The sequence below is a fragment of the Dreissena polymorpha genome, chromosome 4, assembly GCF_020536995.1.
Source record: "Dreissena polymorpha isolate Duluth1 chromosome 4, UMN_Dpol_1.0, whole genome shotgun sequence".
Lineage (NCBI taxonomy): Eukaryota > Metazoa > Mollusca > Bivalvia > Myida > Dreissenidae > Dreissena > Dreissena polymorpha.
The window spans coordinates 110,896,465-110,915,856 of record NC_068358.1 but is presented as its reverse complement, the minus strand read 5'-3'; the positions used below and the strand labels follow the sequence as shown (position 1 = coordinate 110,915,856).

Sequence of the window (19,392 nt, the reverse complement as noted above, 5' to 3'; positions counted from 1 at the left end):
TGAAGATAATATTTGACTTGAATTCACTGACTTTCAACTAGTTTTAAACATTATTAATTGATCAGAAATCAACAATCTTGTCTTGCATTATTGTTAAGTAATACTTTTACACGCGGTAAACAACTAAACTAATTAAGTGTCGGAGCGTTGCCTGAGGGGTAATGACGTGATAGTCAATATGGCGACGTCCATGACGAGACAGGTATTTTCGCCGTTTCGTACTTAGCTTTATATTAGTATTATTTAACTTTTAAATGCCGCTCACTTTTTAGCCATTTCAGTCAGAAAGTGACATGCGTTAATTTCGTATTAATATACGCTTTATATCTCGACTTTACTCGCTTCGATGTTTTTGCTGGAGCTGTGATTGTCGTATCCCGCTAAGAAATTTCGTAGCGAGTAAAGTCGAAATAAAGAGCGAATATTAATACGAAATAAACGCTAATCATGTTCTTGCTGATAGGGCTAGAAAGTGAGCGGCAATTAAAATAATTAATAAAAGTAATAAAGGGTATACATTTTGTCGCATAACCATCGCCAAAAACAGAAGAATATTCGATGATGAAAAATGTGTTCATTTATTCACATTAACAAACAACAGGTTTTTTAACAATTTTTTATAATGTTGATACCATTTTGTGTCCTAAAAAGGAATTGACATTAAAATGTATATTTTTATATTCATGATGTAAGTTTTTTAATGCAATGGTTATCGGACAGCATCATAATCAACACACTTGTTCAAGAAGTAACAACCTAGTGATTAAAAGCAGGCGTATTCCACCTCTAAATATTTGTATGTGCCATAGCAAGGGTCTCCGAATACGCCGTTTGTGGCGCTGAGGCTACACAGATTTTTTCCGTTACACAGATTCGCAACTGTGGCAGTGGAGCTTGGAGACACACAGTTTGTCGTCTTGATGGACTGATGAGGGCAGATTACCGCGCCCTGTGTGCGGCCGTAAACACCCGAGTGAACGTACAAGACTTGTCCGGGAGGGCAGGAGAGGTACATGGACGATCCCTCACATATAATAGAGATGCCAAGTGCTGCAATATCAAGAAATAGTATGTTAAGTTGTGCCTAAATTAAACAACACTAAACTTAAATACCCGGTCATATATGGTACACAATGCATTGAAGCAGACAAGGGAAATATGTTTACTTAATTGTGAAAACATCGAAGGGTATAATTTTTACTAGTACAATAAAAAAAAATGACCTAACGGTCACTTGAGAATAACGGTCAATTGCAGACAACGGTCAGTCTGGATTCCCCCCAAGGAAAATCACCCTATATAACACTTGAGAATAACGATCAACTGTCCATAACCGTCGACGGCCAGTATATTTAACTCCGAAATTCATGTTTGAACTGAAAACAACGGCCACGCGTCAGTCGTTTCGAGTCGCGAACATTAAGAACAAAAACGAAACAGGAGCATGTAACAATAAGAATGTAAACGTGACGCGTGACCGTAAACGTAAACTTATAAGTAGCAATTATCGGCTGCATTCATAACGACAAAGCATGAGCGCGTGACGAAGTCAATAGATCTTTATCGCTGATTTGGATAAAAACAACAACTAAGCTGGCGAGTGTTGTTATAAGAAGTCGACAAAAGGATTAGTGATCGTCTATTCAGGAAAAATATACATTGAATTGCAACTTTTATCACAAACTTGATATTTTTAATAAGATTTTGGCGTCTTTTACTTAAAATTAGAACAATACAGTTATGCCGTACTCTCGGTTTATGTCAGCGAATCTGTTTTTATAGCTAATTGTTCGGACGTGACGTCAATGACATATGACAATCTTTATTTAAAAACACATCCCAATTAATTAAATACGAAATGTCGGATTTACTTAATGAACGAGATGCACGAGTAAACAACAACAAACAACAACGAAATAAAATCAATTTATAAGACATTATTCTTTATTATTAAATAGAAATTATTTGTGTAATCATGCTTAGTTATCGGCAATGAGCCTTTGCTTTATACTGTGTGCGAACGACTTGGTGTGGCAACGACGTAGCAATACTACCAACTGACCAACCATCTAAAAAGTGGTGATCCGAGAATAGTGGTCACTCGTCGACAACGGTCAATATGGACATTTCCCTTGACTGACCGCTGTTCTTAGTTTTGATAAAAAATTGTAACTAAAATTGTAACAAAGCGTTATTTATATTTAACTCCTTTAAATATAGTCGTTTTAATTTTATGTAGGGTTTAAGTATACAATATGTTCCATTTGATCGAATTAAAAGGATGTGAGAACTTCGATGGTAATCAGCACAATCCACTAAATAAAAACTGATATGCATTCGAAAGATATAGTACAGTTGACTTCAAACCATTAAAATACTATAACATAGCAATCCTATTTGATATTATGCATACATTCTGTCCAGCTGATTCAAAGAATTTAACAACGAAGAATATAAATTTCTGCGATATAAAAAAACATACCTGAATGTGCACAGCATGCGACGATCACGAGAAGACATGTCATATAAGAGACCATTTTTTACTTTTAGAATGTCCAAGTTTACAGTATCGGCGATTTGTTGGTATGTTTGTCAAAAGTCCAGTACTAGCTTTTTATAGAGCTCGATATCCGTGTTTTTTTTACGTTTACCAAGATATTTAACCGCAAACACGGACGTTGAAACAATAAGCACACCTGGTAGATGTTATTGACCAACATTACCATTATTGCGGTTGATGGATACATATTTTTAACGTAAACACTTGTGGTAGAGTTGAGGATTGGCTATTTAACTGTTTTGTATAAACCTGATGTTTATCTCGTTCAAGCAATGTTTTCGATGATCATTTTATCCATTTAGTCATTATCATTAACACGTACGAAACAATTTATTTCCAAATGTCATATGTTTTGTCACGGAACAATTGATTTACAAATACATATATTTTTGAAACTCGATCTTATAATTTTGTTTTTAAACAGTATGCCTTATGCCAGCAAAAATAAATAAAATTGAAAATTGACAAAAAATACAGAATTTGACAAAAAAAGTCACTGCCATGACGGAATAGAGTTCAACCACGTGGTGCGGCTATATTTAAATTACAATACATTTCGTGTTAAAGTAAGTTTCTAAAAGTGTAATATTATCATTATTAACAATGATAATTTCTTTCCTTAGCAGTACGACATGAAGTGACTTAAATTCTCATTACTATTGTTTACAAGACCAGTTGACGAGTGACGTCACGCGCACCTGCAAATATAAGACTCCGCCCACTGGTTGGCAAAAAGAGGTGAAATTCATATAAGTGCATATAGAGAAGGTTGAAATAATCATCGTTTTTATTGATAATCATTCACTATATCAAATATAATATTACTAACTATGTCTGAATAAAACATAAGCGTGCACGGAAATGCATTTTTGGAACGATTATATTGTTGTTATTATTTGTTTTTAACTATAAACCAACTTGGGAGTGGAACACAATATACGAGCTCGGTATGTGGTAAACATAAAAATCTCTTCTTGGCACATCTTCGAGACCATTTTTTAGATAAAACATTCTCAGATATTAAAATTCTTTCAGAATAAATCAAATTTAATGAACACAAATAAGGATGTAAACAAACAGCAAATAGATCGACTTTATGTACGCAACATATAGTAACTTATTCGCACATTAATGCCTGTAAAAACTTACCTTGTTACACATTAAATCAATTTTCTTGATAAATGTTATTGTTTTTATTTAATTATTCACACCAATTTGACACCATTTGTTTCAGCGTTTTTAACCCGGTGTTTTATTGCACCTTTGTTCATCATAAACCAAGTAGCTCATTATGATCGGATACTGTCCAAACAATTACAAAGAACACATTACTTTAATTAAATATTTTGACATATTTAAAAAAAATGAAGATATTTGTCCGAAATGGATTAACAGGAACTAGTGTATATATTAGCCAGTTTAATCATAATAATACAGTCTTTAAAAGCTATAAATAAAAAAATGTTGTGCAATTTCACTGCTACACAATTAACGTATTTAACGAGTACCGGCAAATGTAAACTCGGCTATTACGTGTTATGATTGTACGTTACTGTAGTGTGGGAGGCGGTAAACTACAACGGGCGAGGCATGGTCAGGGGTGATAACCCCAAAAAAGGGTTAGAGTAAGGGTTAGGATTAGGGGTCGGGTTAGGGTTAGGGTTGGGTTTAGGCTAACCCAAACCCTAACCCGACCCCTAACACTAACCCAAACCCTAACCCTCTAACCCCCCCTTGCGCAATACCATACCATGCCTCGCCCGTTGTAGTTTTCCGCCTCCCCTGTAGTGTACGAAACGACATCATGGAAACAAGCAAACAACAAATGGGTAAAAAATACTTGCGTAAAATAAATTAATATATAGATTTATTTATCATAAAATGCTAGATTGTTATCACTCCTCACACCAGTAAAGAGAGTGCACACAAAGACAGTTCAATTTGCAATACATGCAGTTCTTGTTTTTCATATGTATGCTAAACTTTATGATATTGTCATTCGATGGAAACGAAACGAAAGTTCATTCAATGGAAAATAAAATAACTACAATGTTTACAAATTGTAATGTATTCCGCTTTTAAAAATTAGGTCTTCGTTTTATAATTGATTAAAACGCACCTCTTACACTTTCGTTCGCTTATGAACAATAACAATATTTACACCACTTATAATTATATTCAAATTAACAGGCCTGTACCCAGGCCATGGGCTCAGGGACCCGGGCCCCCCCCAGCTGGCTGTCGAGCTATGATTTTTTTTACATAATCGGCCCACTGCATTTTTTTCTCTCGTGCAAGGGCCCACAGTACCCTTCTCAAAAAAGTGTGTGAAATGAACATTTTAAGTACGTTTTGCGTGTGTTAAACGTGGCGGTATTGGCACTGCGTTTTATGTGCGCTTTTTCTTACCGAGTGAGTTTTTAACAAAAACAAACAAACAAGAAAATGTGCGCTTTTTGTGGATAAATGTGCGCTTTATTTGCGTTAAACGTGCGCTTTTTATAAGTGCGTTTTTGACTGCCATTTGTGTGTGTAAAATGTGCGCTTTATGCGCGTTAACCGTGCGCTTTTTATAAGTGCGTTTTTTGACTGCCATTTATGTGTGTAAAATGTGCGCTTTTAAGTGGATTAAATGTGCGCTTTTCGTGAGTTAAATGTGCGCTTTTATATTTTAAAAGCGCACATTTAACTCACTTAAAGCGCAGTTATAACCCACATAAAAACGCACATGTGTGTTAAATGTGCGCTTTTATGCGCGTTAAATGTTTGTTAAACGTGCGCTTTTTATAAGTGCGCTTTTTACTGCCATTTATGTGTGTAAAATGTGCGCTTTTAAGTGGGTTAAATGTGCGCTTTTCGCGAGTTTAATGTGCGCTTTTTATTTAAAAAGCGCACATTTAACTCGCTTTAAGCGCAGTTATAACCCACATTAAAGGGCACATGTGTACTAAATGTGCGCTTTTATGTGCGTTAAACGTGCGCTTTTCGCGAGTTAAATGTGCGCTTTTTATTTAAAAGCGCACATTTAACTCACTTTAAGCGCAGTTATAACCCACATAAAAGCCCACATGTGTGTAAAATGTTCGCTTTTAAGTCTGTTAAAACTGCGCTTTTTTATTTTAAAAAGCGCACATTTAACTCACGTTAAACGCAATTATAACCCACACAAAACGCACAATTTACGCACATGAATGGCAGTAAAAAACGCACTCACAAAAAGCACACATGTGCGTTAAAGGTGCATCTTTTGCCTTAACAGTTGATTCAATTTTATGCTGTTAAAAGTTTTTTTTTAATTCAGATATGCAATAAAAACCAATAATTATATAAACATATATATTTGTGTATTTTAATAATTACAAGATAATTCAATTTTATACTTTAATGTACACCAACATTTTTAAACATACATGAGTAATTAAATATCAATGGCAATTTGATGAAATGAATATAAACAAACAAAAAATAATAGCATACTATAATAACATGTACAGTATATACACACGAACATCTATATACATAAGAAAGATGCATATCAATATCAAGGCCTGTCAGCATTTCTTTGCAGCTCTCATCTTTCTCTCCACGTCTGCCACCAGCCGGTCAAACTTCTTTGCAACTATTATAATGTCATGGCCTTTGCGCGATGCGTCTCATGCATGATCTCATTTGATCAGGTCCTGAAAGATATTTTATAATGTAAGTGTTGAATATTGCTTTTATGGTAATCTCGTTGCTATAAAAATTATAAATTTAAATCAAACCTAGTTTGTTTGCTTGTTGTTTTTGGTTGTTTATTTTGCAATTTTCATCCCCTGATCACATGTGACTTAACGCTTTTCATAAATAAATACGTTTGATAGAAAATACTGTTCGAAAATGTACCAAGATACGTGGTCTCATTTTGCTGTGTGGACTGGTCGGAAGTGTGACACATTTAAAATGCAATAACCAGTACCCTGTATAGTTTTACCTCTAAACAAATCCAGCTTTTCTTGGTCAAGGAGAGGGCGCGGTTTTCCCACTCCTGTAGTGCGTTCAGTTACAGCGAACAATTGCCAATGATCGTTCGTTTCCGATTCGTTCTTATTGAACGATAAGTTCGGCGCGAACGTTTCAAGATGGCGGCTCCCAGAAAATTGATTGCGATTTTGATGGAGGAAATCGCGAATAACAACATTGTATCAGAGGAAAGGTCGTCGGAAGACGTAATACTGACAATTTCATAAAAACTATAAATACCCGTTTTCGTTTTAAGATTAAGACTTAAATAAAAGATATTTCAAAAATAATAAAACCTATAATAGTTTTATTATAATTATAAGTGGTGTGGATGCGATAGTGTTATTTTTCATTAGCGATCGAAATTTAGTGTAAGAGGTGCATGGAATCAGTTATAAAATAAAGCCCTAAAATAGCGCAATACATTACAATCTTCAAATGAAATTGTAATTTTCTTTTACATTGAATGAATTTTCGTTTCGTTTACATTTAATGAATATATTAATAAATTTTAGCATTCAAATGGAAAAAAAAATACATGCATATTTTGCGAATTGAACTGTCTTTGAATGAACATGTATATTGAAAACTCTTTTGTAGTGATAATGAGCGATACAATTCTGGCATTTTTATTATACCATGAATCTATACATTTATTTTACCCAAGTATTTTATATCCATATTATAATCAAACGCGATTGCTTGTTTTCACGATGATGTTTCGAACACTGCAGTAACGCACGATATTTAAACGTTATATTTGCAGGTAGCCGTTAAATACGTTAATTGTGTAGCAGTAAATTTCCACAATATTTTTAATGTATTGTTATTATTAAAAACTTTTTAGTTATATTTAAACAGAGACGTAGGTCTCTGGTGTAAACTGGCTAATATATATATATACTTAATAGTTCATGTTCATCCATATCGGACAAATGTACGTCTATTTTTTAAAATATGTTCAAATATTTTATTAAAGCAACTGTTAAGTTTTTGGCTTAACATGCCAAGAGATGACATGGAGGTATCATAAATCGTGTTTAATGACCAGACACCTGCGGTTTATGACCCCATACAGAGACATACAAGTATACCGTTAGGTCCCTGGGTTTATGACACCCTGTTTTCTTTGTAATTGTCTGGACAGTATCCGATCATATCGAGATAATCGGTTTGTGATGAACAAAGGGGCAATTAAACACTGGGTGGTTAAAAATGCTGTAATAAAGAGTGTCAACATTGGTGTGAACAATTAAATAAAACATTTACATGTATCAAGAGGATTTAGTTAATCTGTAACAAGATAAGTTTTTACAGACATATAGGTTCAAATCAGTTTCTTTGTGTTGATTACATAAAATCAATCAATTTGTTGTTTGTTTTCGTCCTTATATTTGTGTTCGTTCATTGGATTCTATTTAATCTGAAAGAATTTCAATTTATGAGTATTTTGTTGTTCTTAAAAAGGGTCGCGAATATGATTGAAACCTTATCACGATGCGGTTCATCAAACGCAAACAATAGCAGAATGGCCGAAGTGTTGACGGCCAAAATTGGAGCATGCGCAAACTTGACGTCATTATCGAAATCCCCAAAACCTCCTATACACTTTGTTTATAATTCAATTCATTCTATGTACTACAAAAAAATAATATCGAAGTTACACTGAACAACAACGACAACTTATATGTCCGCCATCTTGGTTTCGCTAGCGAACTACCTCACGAGAGGGTTCGCTTCGGTTCGCGAACGTTCGCTGCGAACCGAGCGTTCAATAGCGAACGTTCGCGAACTATAGCGAACGATCGCTGTAACTGAACGCACTACTGTTCTGCTGTCGGCCAGCTTGTGCAGGGTAAAACCTGTAGTGCGTTCAGTTACAGCGAACGTTCGCTATAGTTCGCGAACGGTCGCGAACGTTCGCTACTGAACGCTCGGTTCGCCGCGAACGTTCGCGAACCGAAGCGAACCCTCTTGGGAGGTAGTTCGCTATAGTTCGCTAGCGAAACCAAGATGGCGGACAAATAAATATGTTGTATTTGTTCAGTGTAACTTCGATATTGTTTCCTTTTTTTGTAGTACAAAAATGAATTGAACAATAAACAAAGTGTATAGGAGGTTTTGGGGATTCCGATAATGACGTCGCGTTTGCGCAGCCTCAAATTTTGGCCGTCAACACTGCGGCCATTCTGCTTTTGTTTGCGTTTGATGATCCGCATCGTGATAAGATTTCAATCATATTCGCGACCCTTTTTAAGAACAACAAAATACTCAGCAATTGAAATTCTTTCAGATTAAATAGAATCCAATGAATGAACACAAATAAGGACGAAAACAAACAACAATTTGATTGATTTTATGTAATCAACATAAAGAAACTATTTGAACCTATATGTCCGTAAAAACTTACCTTGTTGCAGATAAACTAAATCCTCTTGATACATGTAAATGTTTTTATTTAATTGTTCACACTTATTTTGACACTCCTTATTTCAGCATGTTTAACCACCCATTGTTTAATTGCCCCTTCATCACAAACCGATTATCTCGATATGATCGGATACCGTCCAGACAATTACTAAGAAAACAGGGTGTCATAAACCCAGGGACCTATATTTGTATGACTCAGTATGGGGTCATTAACCACATTTGTCTGGTCATTAAACACAATTTATGATACCTCCGTGTCATCTCTTGGCATATTAAGCCAAACACTTAACAGTTGCTTTAATAAAACATTTGAACATATTTAAAAAATAGGCGTACATTTGTCCGAAATGGATTAACAGGAACTATTAAGTATGTATATTAACCAGTTTAAACATAACACTTAAGTGTTTTATAATGAAATACATTTAAAATATTGTAAAAATTTACTGCTACACAATTATCGTATTTAACGGGTACCTGCAAATGTAAACTCCGATGTAATAACGTGTAAAGATCGTGCGTTTTTGCAGTGTTCGAAACATCATCGTGAAAACAAGCAATCGCGTTTGATCATAATACGGATATAAAATACTTGGGTAAAATAAATGTATAGATTATGGTATAATAAAATGCCAAATTTGTATCCCTCATTATCACTACAAAAGAGTTTTCAATATAGATGTGCATTCAAAGACAGTTCAATTCGCAAAATATGCAGGTGTTTTTTTTTTCCATTTGAATGCTAAAATTTATTAATATTTTCATTAAATGTAAACGAAACGAAAATTCATTCAATGTAAAAGAAAATTACAACTACATTTGAAGATTGTAATGTATTGCGCTATTTTAGGGCTTTGTTTTATAACTGATTCAATGCACCTCTTACACTAAATTTTGATCGCTAATGAAACATAACACTAGCGCATCCACACCACTTATAATTATAATCAAATTATTATATGTTTTATTATTTTTGAAATATCTGTTAGATAAGTACTTTCTGTGTTATTAGCGATTTCCGCCATCAACATCGCAATCAATTTTCTGGGAGCCGCCATCTTGAAACGTTCGCGCCGAACTTATCGTTCAATAAGACCGAATCGCAAACGAACCATCATTGGCGAACGTTCGCTGTAACTGAACGCACTACTGGTATTCAAGTCCATACATCAGGTAGTCTCCCTTTTGCTCCCTTTAATTTTTTGGCAGGCGATGCGATGATGCACATTCTTTCCAAAGGATCTTCTGATCAATGTAAATTTCACGGTCACCATGGGGTTTAACCTTTAAATTTAAAAGTTCTCATTTAATATGGGGGAAAAAATCTGTTCATTAATGACCAAAAATAGGTATAAATAACTTTAAGATGACAATAACCATAAAATACAGCCATAAGAATTCAAATGGTGTTGTTTTTCCTTAAAATTGCATTACATTTACTCATCCATTTACATTTCCCAGTGACAATACATAAATATGATAATGATCATAATTAATTCAATAAACTAAATAAAAAAGGGATGCAGAATTAAAAATATAAACCTGTTACAACAGACTGTTCTTCAGTATTCCAAAAATACAGGCAGTTGTTGAACTAGACCATATCACTTTATATGTCTTTAATCATCCACTTTTAATCTTCTTTGCAACAAACTTATTGTTGATTTACACATTGTAGTAAATACACATTTTTTCATCACACAATACTTCATGCTAAAGTATTTCAAGACATTTTACACTAGAATAATAAGTCTTAATGTTGTTCACTTGATACATGTACCTAAAATCTAGCTTAAAGTCAGTTGCTGATACTGCTTGTTTTCAAAAAATAACTTCCTATCTGTGCTTCTCAAATAGATGGTGCCTGAACAAATCAAAAGTATATCGACACCCCTTAGTTAGGCTTAGATGGAGGACTGATAGGGACTGGCTATTCTCTTATCTGATTCCATGCTGTGTCTAAGCCAAACATTACATAATTTGAGAAATACTGATAAGGCAGTCATTTCCAAAATATTTATTGAATAATACACAGCACCCTTAACACATTATATTTAATTGTAAATATAACATGCTGAATGGTTTTAGCAAATAATATTAATAGCATAAATATTATTTTAATTGCCTTTTAAAATGTATGTTTCTGGTCAATGTGGCAGACATTAATTGTATTAGGGTATAAATATCAGTATAAGAAAGTTCAAATACTTATTTATGTTGAGGAAATATAATTGATACTATCAAGCCCACATAATACTTTTGACACTTTCAATATTTTTAATTAGTTACCCACAGTCTGATTTAGGTGGAAATTTTTAGAAATGTTTGAGATTAAAACGTAAGCAATAGGGTATGCATTGAAATTGTATGATAAAGTATGTAAACATTAAACAGGTTAATATGGACAACCAGTAATTATTCAAACTGTCCCTTATATTATTACAGGTTACTGAGATATATGTCTATGTTTATTCATTTGATGTAAATAAATTGTTAGCGCCTGCAACAATTTTGTTTCTTGTTCAATTTCTGTACAATATTTGTTAAACGGTTGTTAAAGACGCACTTTTTAAGAAGTGTGTTAAACATGTGTCTTTTTAGATACATCCGATTAAAACAGATCATATGATAAAAACGCACTTATGAAATAAAAGACTAACTTATGCTGAAAAAAGACGCACATCAAATTAGAGAAATTGTGAGAAAAAACCCACATCTGTAAATCTTAAAACACACTTCTTAAATAAAAGACGCACTTCCTAAATAAAAGACGCACTTCTTAGATAAAAAAAACACACATTTTGCTCACATCTACACTCAAAAGCGCACTTACAGATGAAGAAAACACACAAAAAACGCACTTCCTAAATAAAAGACGCACTTCTTAGATAAAAAACACACATTTTGCTCACATCTACAATCAAAAGCGCACTTACAGATGAAGAAAACACACAAAAACGCACTTTTTTACTAAATTAACGCACTTGAAAAGCAAAAAAACGCACAAAAACGCACTTAAATGCACTTTTGAACACTGAAAACGCACATATTAACAAAAAACACATTTAGCGCACTTAAAAATTGCGTTTTTATTTGACAAGGGTATACACTTTCCCTCAAAACAAAAGAGCAGCTATGTTTTATTGTCCCTGATAAACAAGGGGATTAGCGCTCGCCAATCGAGATAAACTCCTAGGCAATGTTTTCATATCGCCTTGTACACACATCCCCGATCAGTCCCCCATTGTGATCATGAATGCTTCATCTATCGATGGTTGATGTAACATGTATTTTGATTAGTGCAGCAAATGGAAGCAACTGCTACAGGATGTTGTAGACTATGGTCTGATAATTGCTGACGCAGTTTTTTTTCCTTCATTGAGAAGGTCCTTTCCCCTAGACGTATTTTTCCCCTATAAAAGTTAACTTGTTTTTTTAAACCTTTTACTTGGGAATTTTTAGGTCCCAATATATACTTTTTACATTGAGATAGGGCCCTGAATTTGAACCGGAACAAAAACACTGACAAAGGTATTAAAACTGAGTATTTATCATTTTTGCAAGGAAATCACTGAAAAAGACTACGATGAGATAGTTAACATGTCTGTTGAAAAGAAAAACAGATTCATAAATTTGCCGAGCAACAGAAAAGAATTTGGCAGAATTCAGTATTTAAAATATTTCAATCCGCATTGATAATTGAGTACCGAGAATTGAGTAATGTCAACCTATTAATGGCTCATTGGTAAAAAAGGAAAATTGAAACAACAAATCGATCTCATTATATAAGTTAACCTGATCCAGTGTAGAAAAATATTGTATAATTAAATTATCCGTTGCCTTGAATTTGTTTTGAAAACAGTAAAATATGTTAAATTGATTATTTAAGACTTCATTATTTCCCCGAAAAATTAAGCGTTTCGCGCAATTTTTCTCCTTAAAAAAGGCAAGGTTTTTCCCAAAAAATCAGAGAAAAAACCTGTGACGTTATTGATTTGTGAAAAAAATGGTGGAAGCAATACGAGAGTTGATGTGGATAATCGTCAGTTTAAACCTGTAAGTTTCGGAAATCTAAAACTTTTAATATTGTTGTGAATTCACACCAATGTTTAAAGCTTAAGACTTCCGAAATTTGCTGATTTACTTGTTATATTCCATTAATTCGTATCACAAAATACCGTTTTTATAAGCATTAAAATTCACCTTGCAAAGTGCCAAATTAAAAAAGTATATATATAGGGAGGGGGGAACCCTCCCAAACCCTTACCGGTTGGGCCCCCCCAGTCAAAAAATCCTGGGTACGGCCCTGATTAATGTATGTGTTATTATCTTTGAAATATAATTTATCAAAATCTTACTATCACAAAGAATACGAAAGAATATTTGTTGTTTTGTTTTGTGGGATTCCCAGTTTTTAGTCTTCCGACCACGTTTACTCTGCTGTTAATAACTACTTCGTATTTTTATACAGAGGAAATTATATTTATGAATATACATTTATTGGTACTAAATTCTATATTTTTGCAATATTTGGAAGAGTTTATTTCGGATTTTTGTATCGTTTTATTGACATGTATACATGTTTTACGTTACTGTAACCAGTGTTTAGCCAACCAGTCAGTGCGCATGCGCGGAAAATCCCGATATATTGAAGGAGTGGAACACGAAATGCATAGTAATTCTTCTATATGTTCCGTACGGTCCGCAAATGTTCAAATTTAAACGAGTATGTTGTCATTAAAGTCATTACATCAACTTTAATACGTTATTAAATGTATTAATACAATATTGAAGGAGTGGAACACGAAATCAATATTAATTCTGACATGTTTCGCATGGTCCGAAATTTTTAGCCGTATGGACCACATGTTCAAATTTAAACAAGTATGTTTTCATTAATGTAATTACATCAACTTTTATATTTTATTAAATGTATTAATTAAAATATTCAAGGAGTGGAATACGAAATGAATATTAATTCTGACATGTTCCGTATGGTCCGCAAATGTTCAAATTTACACAATATGTTGTAATTAATGTCATTACATCAACTTTAAGATGTGGTGGCAACGTAAATTAACTTTTAAGATGTTATTTCATGTATACATAAAATTCACTATCAAATAGCCTATAGTTATATATTATATTTGATAGTGAATTTTTTTTTCAGAAAAGTTAATTTTTCGTTATAATATGATTATTTATCATTCAAAATGATGTTTTCACTAATTAATATCATAGCCACACGCTAACCACCTGTGTTTGTAGCCCGACCTGAATTTATACAATATGTACAATGGGCTACAAATGAAGTCAAATTACAGGTTAAACACATGGGTTCACTGTCAGACATATTCAATAGTAACGTTGGTCTATTTCGGTGGAGATAACCTCGCCCATATTGTTTTCACTCTTTATTAATGACATCGAATTAAGTCTGCAGAATGGAATAAACGCCGGCATAACATTAGAACAAATATCTATCTATCTTTTATTATTCGCAGACGACGCGGTTTTATTTTCTGAAACACAAGAGGGTCTTCAAGAGTCATTATACAATTTAGAAGCCTACTGCGATAAATGGAATTTAACAGTTAACATTGAAAAAACAAAGGTCATGGTATTCCGAAAAGGGGGTTCAATCAGTAAAGCATTCAAATGGACTTATAAAGGTCAAGAACTAGAAATTGTGAATAATTTTAATTACCTTGGAATTGTGATGTCAAGTGGCGGATCGTTCGTGCCCGCAACAAATACACTTTATGGCAAAGCATTAAAAGCGATGCATTCTTTGTTCAACCTAACGAAAGATATGAACGTACCCATAAATATCATGTTTAATTTATTTGACGCATATGTATCATCCATTTTAAACTATAACTGCGAAGTTCGGGGATCCATCAAAGCGGAAAATATTGAACGCGTTCACCGTACATTTTGTAAAAGACTATTGAACGTAAAAATGTCAACAAATTCACTATCGCTATATGCCGAAGTTGGTCGATTTCCCTTGCATATCGACAGATATGTCAGGATGGTTAAATATTTTTTGAAATTACATACTGTGAAACAGGGAAATTGTATTCTTAAACAAGTTGTAGTTTTACAAAGATTAGAAATTGAACGTAAAAATTATGCTAACAATTGGTCATCGAAAATACGGGACATTCTCTATAGGTATCATGATTTTATAAAACAAATACGTATTTTTTCAGTAAAGTGCAACCGCGCGTTTGAACGGTAAGAAAAGGGTGGGATCAGTGTGGGGACATTATTTTTTGTTTACACAAAAACATCACCTCTGGTGCAATTAAGAAATAAATTTTATGGGCGGAGCTTACACTGTATCATTTTTCATCCATTTTCAGGTTTCTGTTATTTATTTACGAAACAAAATTCAAGAAAACTATTCTTACAGTAATATGATCTGTGTGGTATACGTTTTTCAACTGATCTGTGTGGTATACTGTTTTTAAGTTTTTCAGTTCTATTTAGTTGTTTAAAAAAATGCTTGTCAACAATGTAATTGAAACGGGATTTTTAAATGCGCTAGCATGTAAAACACATAATGGCTATACACTACGCTTGCACCGCTTGTTGAACTAATACATAATTATGATTTACAGGCATGCTGTACAATCCCCATTATAATATTAAAATCTTACGCTGGAGCATCTTAAATCGATGACAAGTCCATGCTTACCTTAAATAAGTGTACACTTTATGTTATTGTATCAAATTCCATTTTTATTTTGGCGCCAAACACTACTGTCAGGTGAAGTAATGTATCGTATATTATTTTTGATATTATATTTGCTTTAAGGTATGGCTCAATGCTCCAAATGCGGAAAAATGTCGAAGACCAGAGCTGGATTATTGCGCCACATTAGGGGACACGCTAACTCTGGAAACTATAACTGCCGTGGGAAAGCATTTCAGGTAAGATTAAATACCTTAAAAATAGTTACATTTTTATACAGTTATGCTAACAAACAGATGAACGGATTTTCTTGAAACAACACAAATATACAATATATCTCATCTTTCAGGTTATCATATATTTTGAAATAACTCAATAATCGTCAAATCGTTTGTAATTTAAAACTAACGAACGCGTGTCCTCAGATACTAACATTTTTGAAATAGCGTGTTTACGCATTGAAATGTCACGTGAATAAAATATGTTGTTTTTTTCTCAGGATGCCTACAATCTTAGAAGGCTTCAACAAACAAAGGACCCCAAAGTCACGTGTGTGTACAGTGCGGCAGGAGCTTTGCGAACAAGTACCTACTCGTGGCTAGAGAGAAAAGTGCAAAAAAGAGGGATTGGTGAAATGTTACCAGTGTGGGTTGGCAGTTAGGAGTGAGAATGACCTCAGAGAGCACGTCAATACCCACATGCATGACAAGTGTTACAGTAGTGAGGAGTGTTTCAAAACGTACAAACGCAGAACAAACCTTTCTCGATACGTGAGGACTTCACATAAATCCGTGAATACTGATTAAAAATCATAATAGTTTACAGTTTGTCTGTGTAACTTCATTATCGTTTTACGGTATTTTATTCGTTGTTTTACTTTTACTTTACTTTTCAAAATGATTCTAAAGTTATCCGAATTTGATTAATTTTTAGGTTTCGTTTAGTTCGTTTGTGTGTTTGAAATCATTCTCAAATAATTGTGCAATAATTTGGATTTACGTTATTCATTAATATATCGCATCTGTGATTTGTATTATCGAATCTGTGATTATTTTTTAATTATAACTTGATTAAAGTTTTGCGATTTTTTCGTTGGTTTCAATTTTAAATACCGCTGTCACGAGCTAGTTCGATAATCATAAGCAGCCAGGGTTTCTAATACTAGGGATTTTCACGATTGCTTTACATAATTAACTGCCTGCTTATAATTACTCTAGGTCGTGGTAATTGACAGTAAACAATGTATGCAATGTGGTTGTGTTTACAATACAATACTCCTTAATTCGAAATACGTCTTGACATTCTTCAGAGGTGCATCCATCCACAACACAAGAGGAGAATCGTACATATATAATCATATAATTTAATATTTATTCATTTACTTTTTATATTCTCTTCAAAATAATTAACGCTAAAGATAAGCATACACTTGTTACACTGAATACAACGACATAATTTATAACATGACATTATCACCAACACATGGCGAATGATTGTCAATATCTAAACTATGTAATAAACTAATGCAATAATATAAATTCCATATATGAAATAAAACACACAAACACACACATATATATATGTTTCTACTATGACCAGTATTTTGTTTTTAATAAACATACCGTTTACCTTAAACTTTAAATAACAACAAAATGACAAGCCAATACGTCTGGTGGATTCTGTTTTATCAGTTTGTATTCCAAATTTGAGTTTAAAACATACGTATTACTCGGGAAAGAACATGCCTTTGCTTTTTGTCAACCTGTGTAATATTTGACACAATTTATATTGCAGAATTTGTGTCAGAATTAAAATGTCCATTGTGTTCGTCTATCCGCATTCTTATTGTTGGCAACAGTTTGCTATCGTTTCGTCTCGCCCGCTCCCACCTTACTCCTAGTGTCCCCTTCTGTATCACAGGTGGTTAGCGTGTGGCTATGATATTAATTAGTGAAAACATCATTTTGAATGATAAATAATCATATTATAACGAAAAATTAACTTTTCTGAACAAAAATAATATTTCACTATCAAATATATATATAACAAGGTATGCAACTCAAAATCAGCCCAAAACGGGGTGCATCGCTTTGAACAGCCATATCTTCATAAATTTTGCAGCGATTTTCACGATCTCGGTCTTATTCAACGCAGAAATGAATTTCCTTTCTGGAAATGTATATGTCTTGCAATATTTTAACAAATGCTGGGTCAACTTTTAAGAAATAACACGATACACAACACGCATGACCCAGTTGACAGTGATCATGCTGTCTTTAAGACTGAAATCTTCACGGAGTAAAGGGCAACTTCCCTACAAAGTTCATGTAGTTCGATACCATAATTCAATAAAACGTATGAAAAAACATTATTACCGTTCTTGTCGTTACATTCTGCATCAAGACTAACTGCCCAGCGCCGTTTGAAACCTTTGTTTACATACATTTCAACTAACTGACATTTTAAACATACGAGTGATTTCATTGGTCCAATGCGGAGGTGTGTCTTTACAACTGGAGATTTCATTCATAAAGAATACATGATCACTGTCAACTGGGTCATGCGTGTTGTGTATCGTGTTATTTCTTAAAAGTTGACCCAGCATTTGTAAAAATATTGCAAGACATATACATTTCCAGAAAGGAAATTCATTTCTGCGTTGAATAAGACCGAGATCGTGAAAATCGCTGCACAATTGATGAAGATATGGCTGTTCAAAGCGATGCACCCCGTTTTGGGGTGATTTTGAGTTGCATACCTTGTTATATATATATTTGATAGTGAAATTTTTTTTTTCAGAAAAGTTAATTTTTCGTTATAATATGATTATTTATCATTCAAAATGATGTTTTCACTAATTAATATCATAGCCACACGCTAACCACCTGTGTTCTGTATAGCATTCCTGTCTCGTGAAACTGTTTTCTATATTTTTTCTTCCCTTAACCCTTGTCCGCTCACTAGTGCCAAATAGGTGATTACTGAAATGAATGAATTTTTAAATAATAATAATAGATATACTACTACTACTATTACTACTACTACTACTAGTAGTAGTAGTAGTAGTAGTAGTAGTAGTAGTAGTAGTAGTAGTAGTAGTAGTAGTAGTAGTAGTAGTAGTAGCAGTAGTAGTAGTAGTAGTAGTAGCAGAAGTAGTAGTAAAAGTAGTAGTTGTAGTAATTGTTGTATTGGAATAATTGAAATTAATTTAAAAATATATATATTGTCGTTATTATCTCAATTTATCCGTAAATTGTATAAACACGGATACCACACAGATCCTTCTAAACACGTATACCACACAGATCATATTACTGTTAGCATATTTTTCTTGATTTTGTTTTCATAAATATATGAAAGAAACCTGAAAAAAGAATGCAAAATGACATAGTGTAAGCTCCGCCCATAAAGTTTATTGCTTTATTTCACGAGAGGTGATGTTTCTGTGTCATAATAAAATAATATCCCCACACTGATCCTACCTTTTTCTAACCGTTCAAACGCGCGGTTGCACTTTACTGAAAAAATATTCATTTGTTTTACAAAATCATGATATCTATAGAAAAATCTCATGAATGAGCGGGCTCTCCACTTTATCCCATTGAAAATGATGACATATTAAAAAAGTTATCCTTAGAAATGTAACCTTTGTCGTGCTTTTGTTGACATTTAACTCCCCACACAGATCTTGAAAAGTCAC

The 19,392-nt window shown here is 33.5% G+C and overlaps 1 protein-coding gene and 1 long non-coding RNA gene across 2 annotated transcripts; one reads left to right on the top strand and one right to left on the bottom strand.

Moving 5' to 3' along the window:
- Positions 1-577: 577 nt before the first annotated feature.
- LOC127879361 (L-rhamnose-binding lectin CSL3-like) lies at positions 578-2,605 on the bottom strand. Its single transcript, XM_052426142.1, has 2 exons — positions 2,483-2,605; positions 578-1,050 (listed from the first exon to the last, which is right to left on the bottom strand). The coding sequence occupies exons 1-2, from the start codon at positions 2,535-2,537 to the stop codon at positions 764-766; spliced, it is 342 nt and encodes a 113-aa protein (XP_052282102.1). The 5' UTR covers positions 2,538-2,605; the 3' UTR covers positions 578-763.
- Positions 2,606-15,474: 12,869 nt separating this feature from the next.
- LOC127879366 (uncharacterized) lies at positions 15,475-16,780 on the top strand. The gene is made up of 2 exons (XR_008049033.1): positions 15,475-15,931; positions 16,192-16,780. It is a non-coding gene; the product is annotated as an uncharacterized LOC127879366 (long non-coding RNA).
- Positions 16,781-19,392: the final 2,612 nt, after the last annotated feature.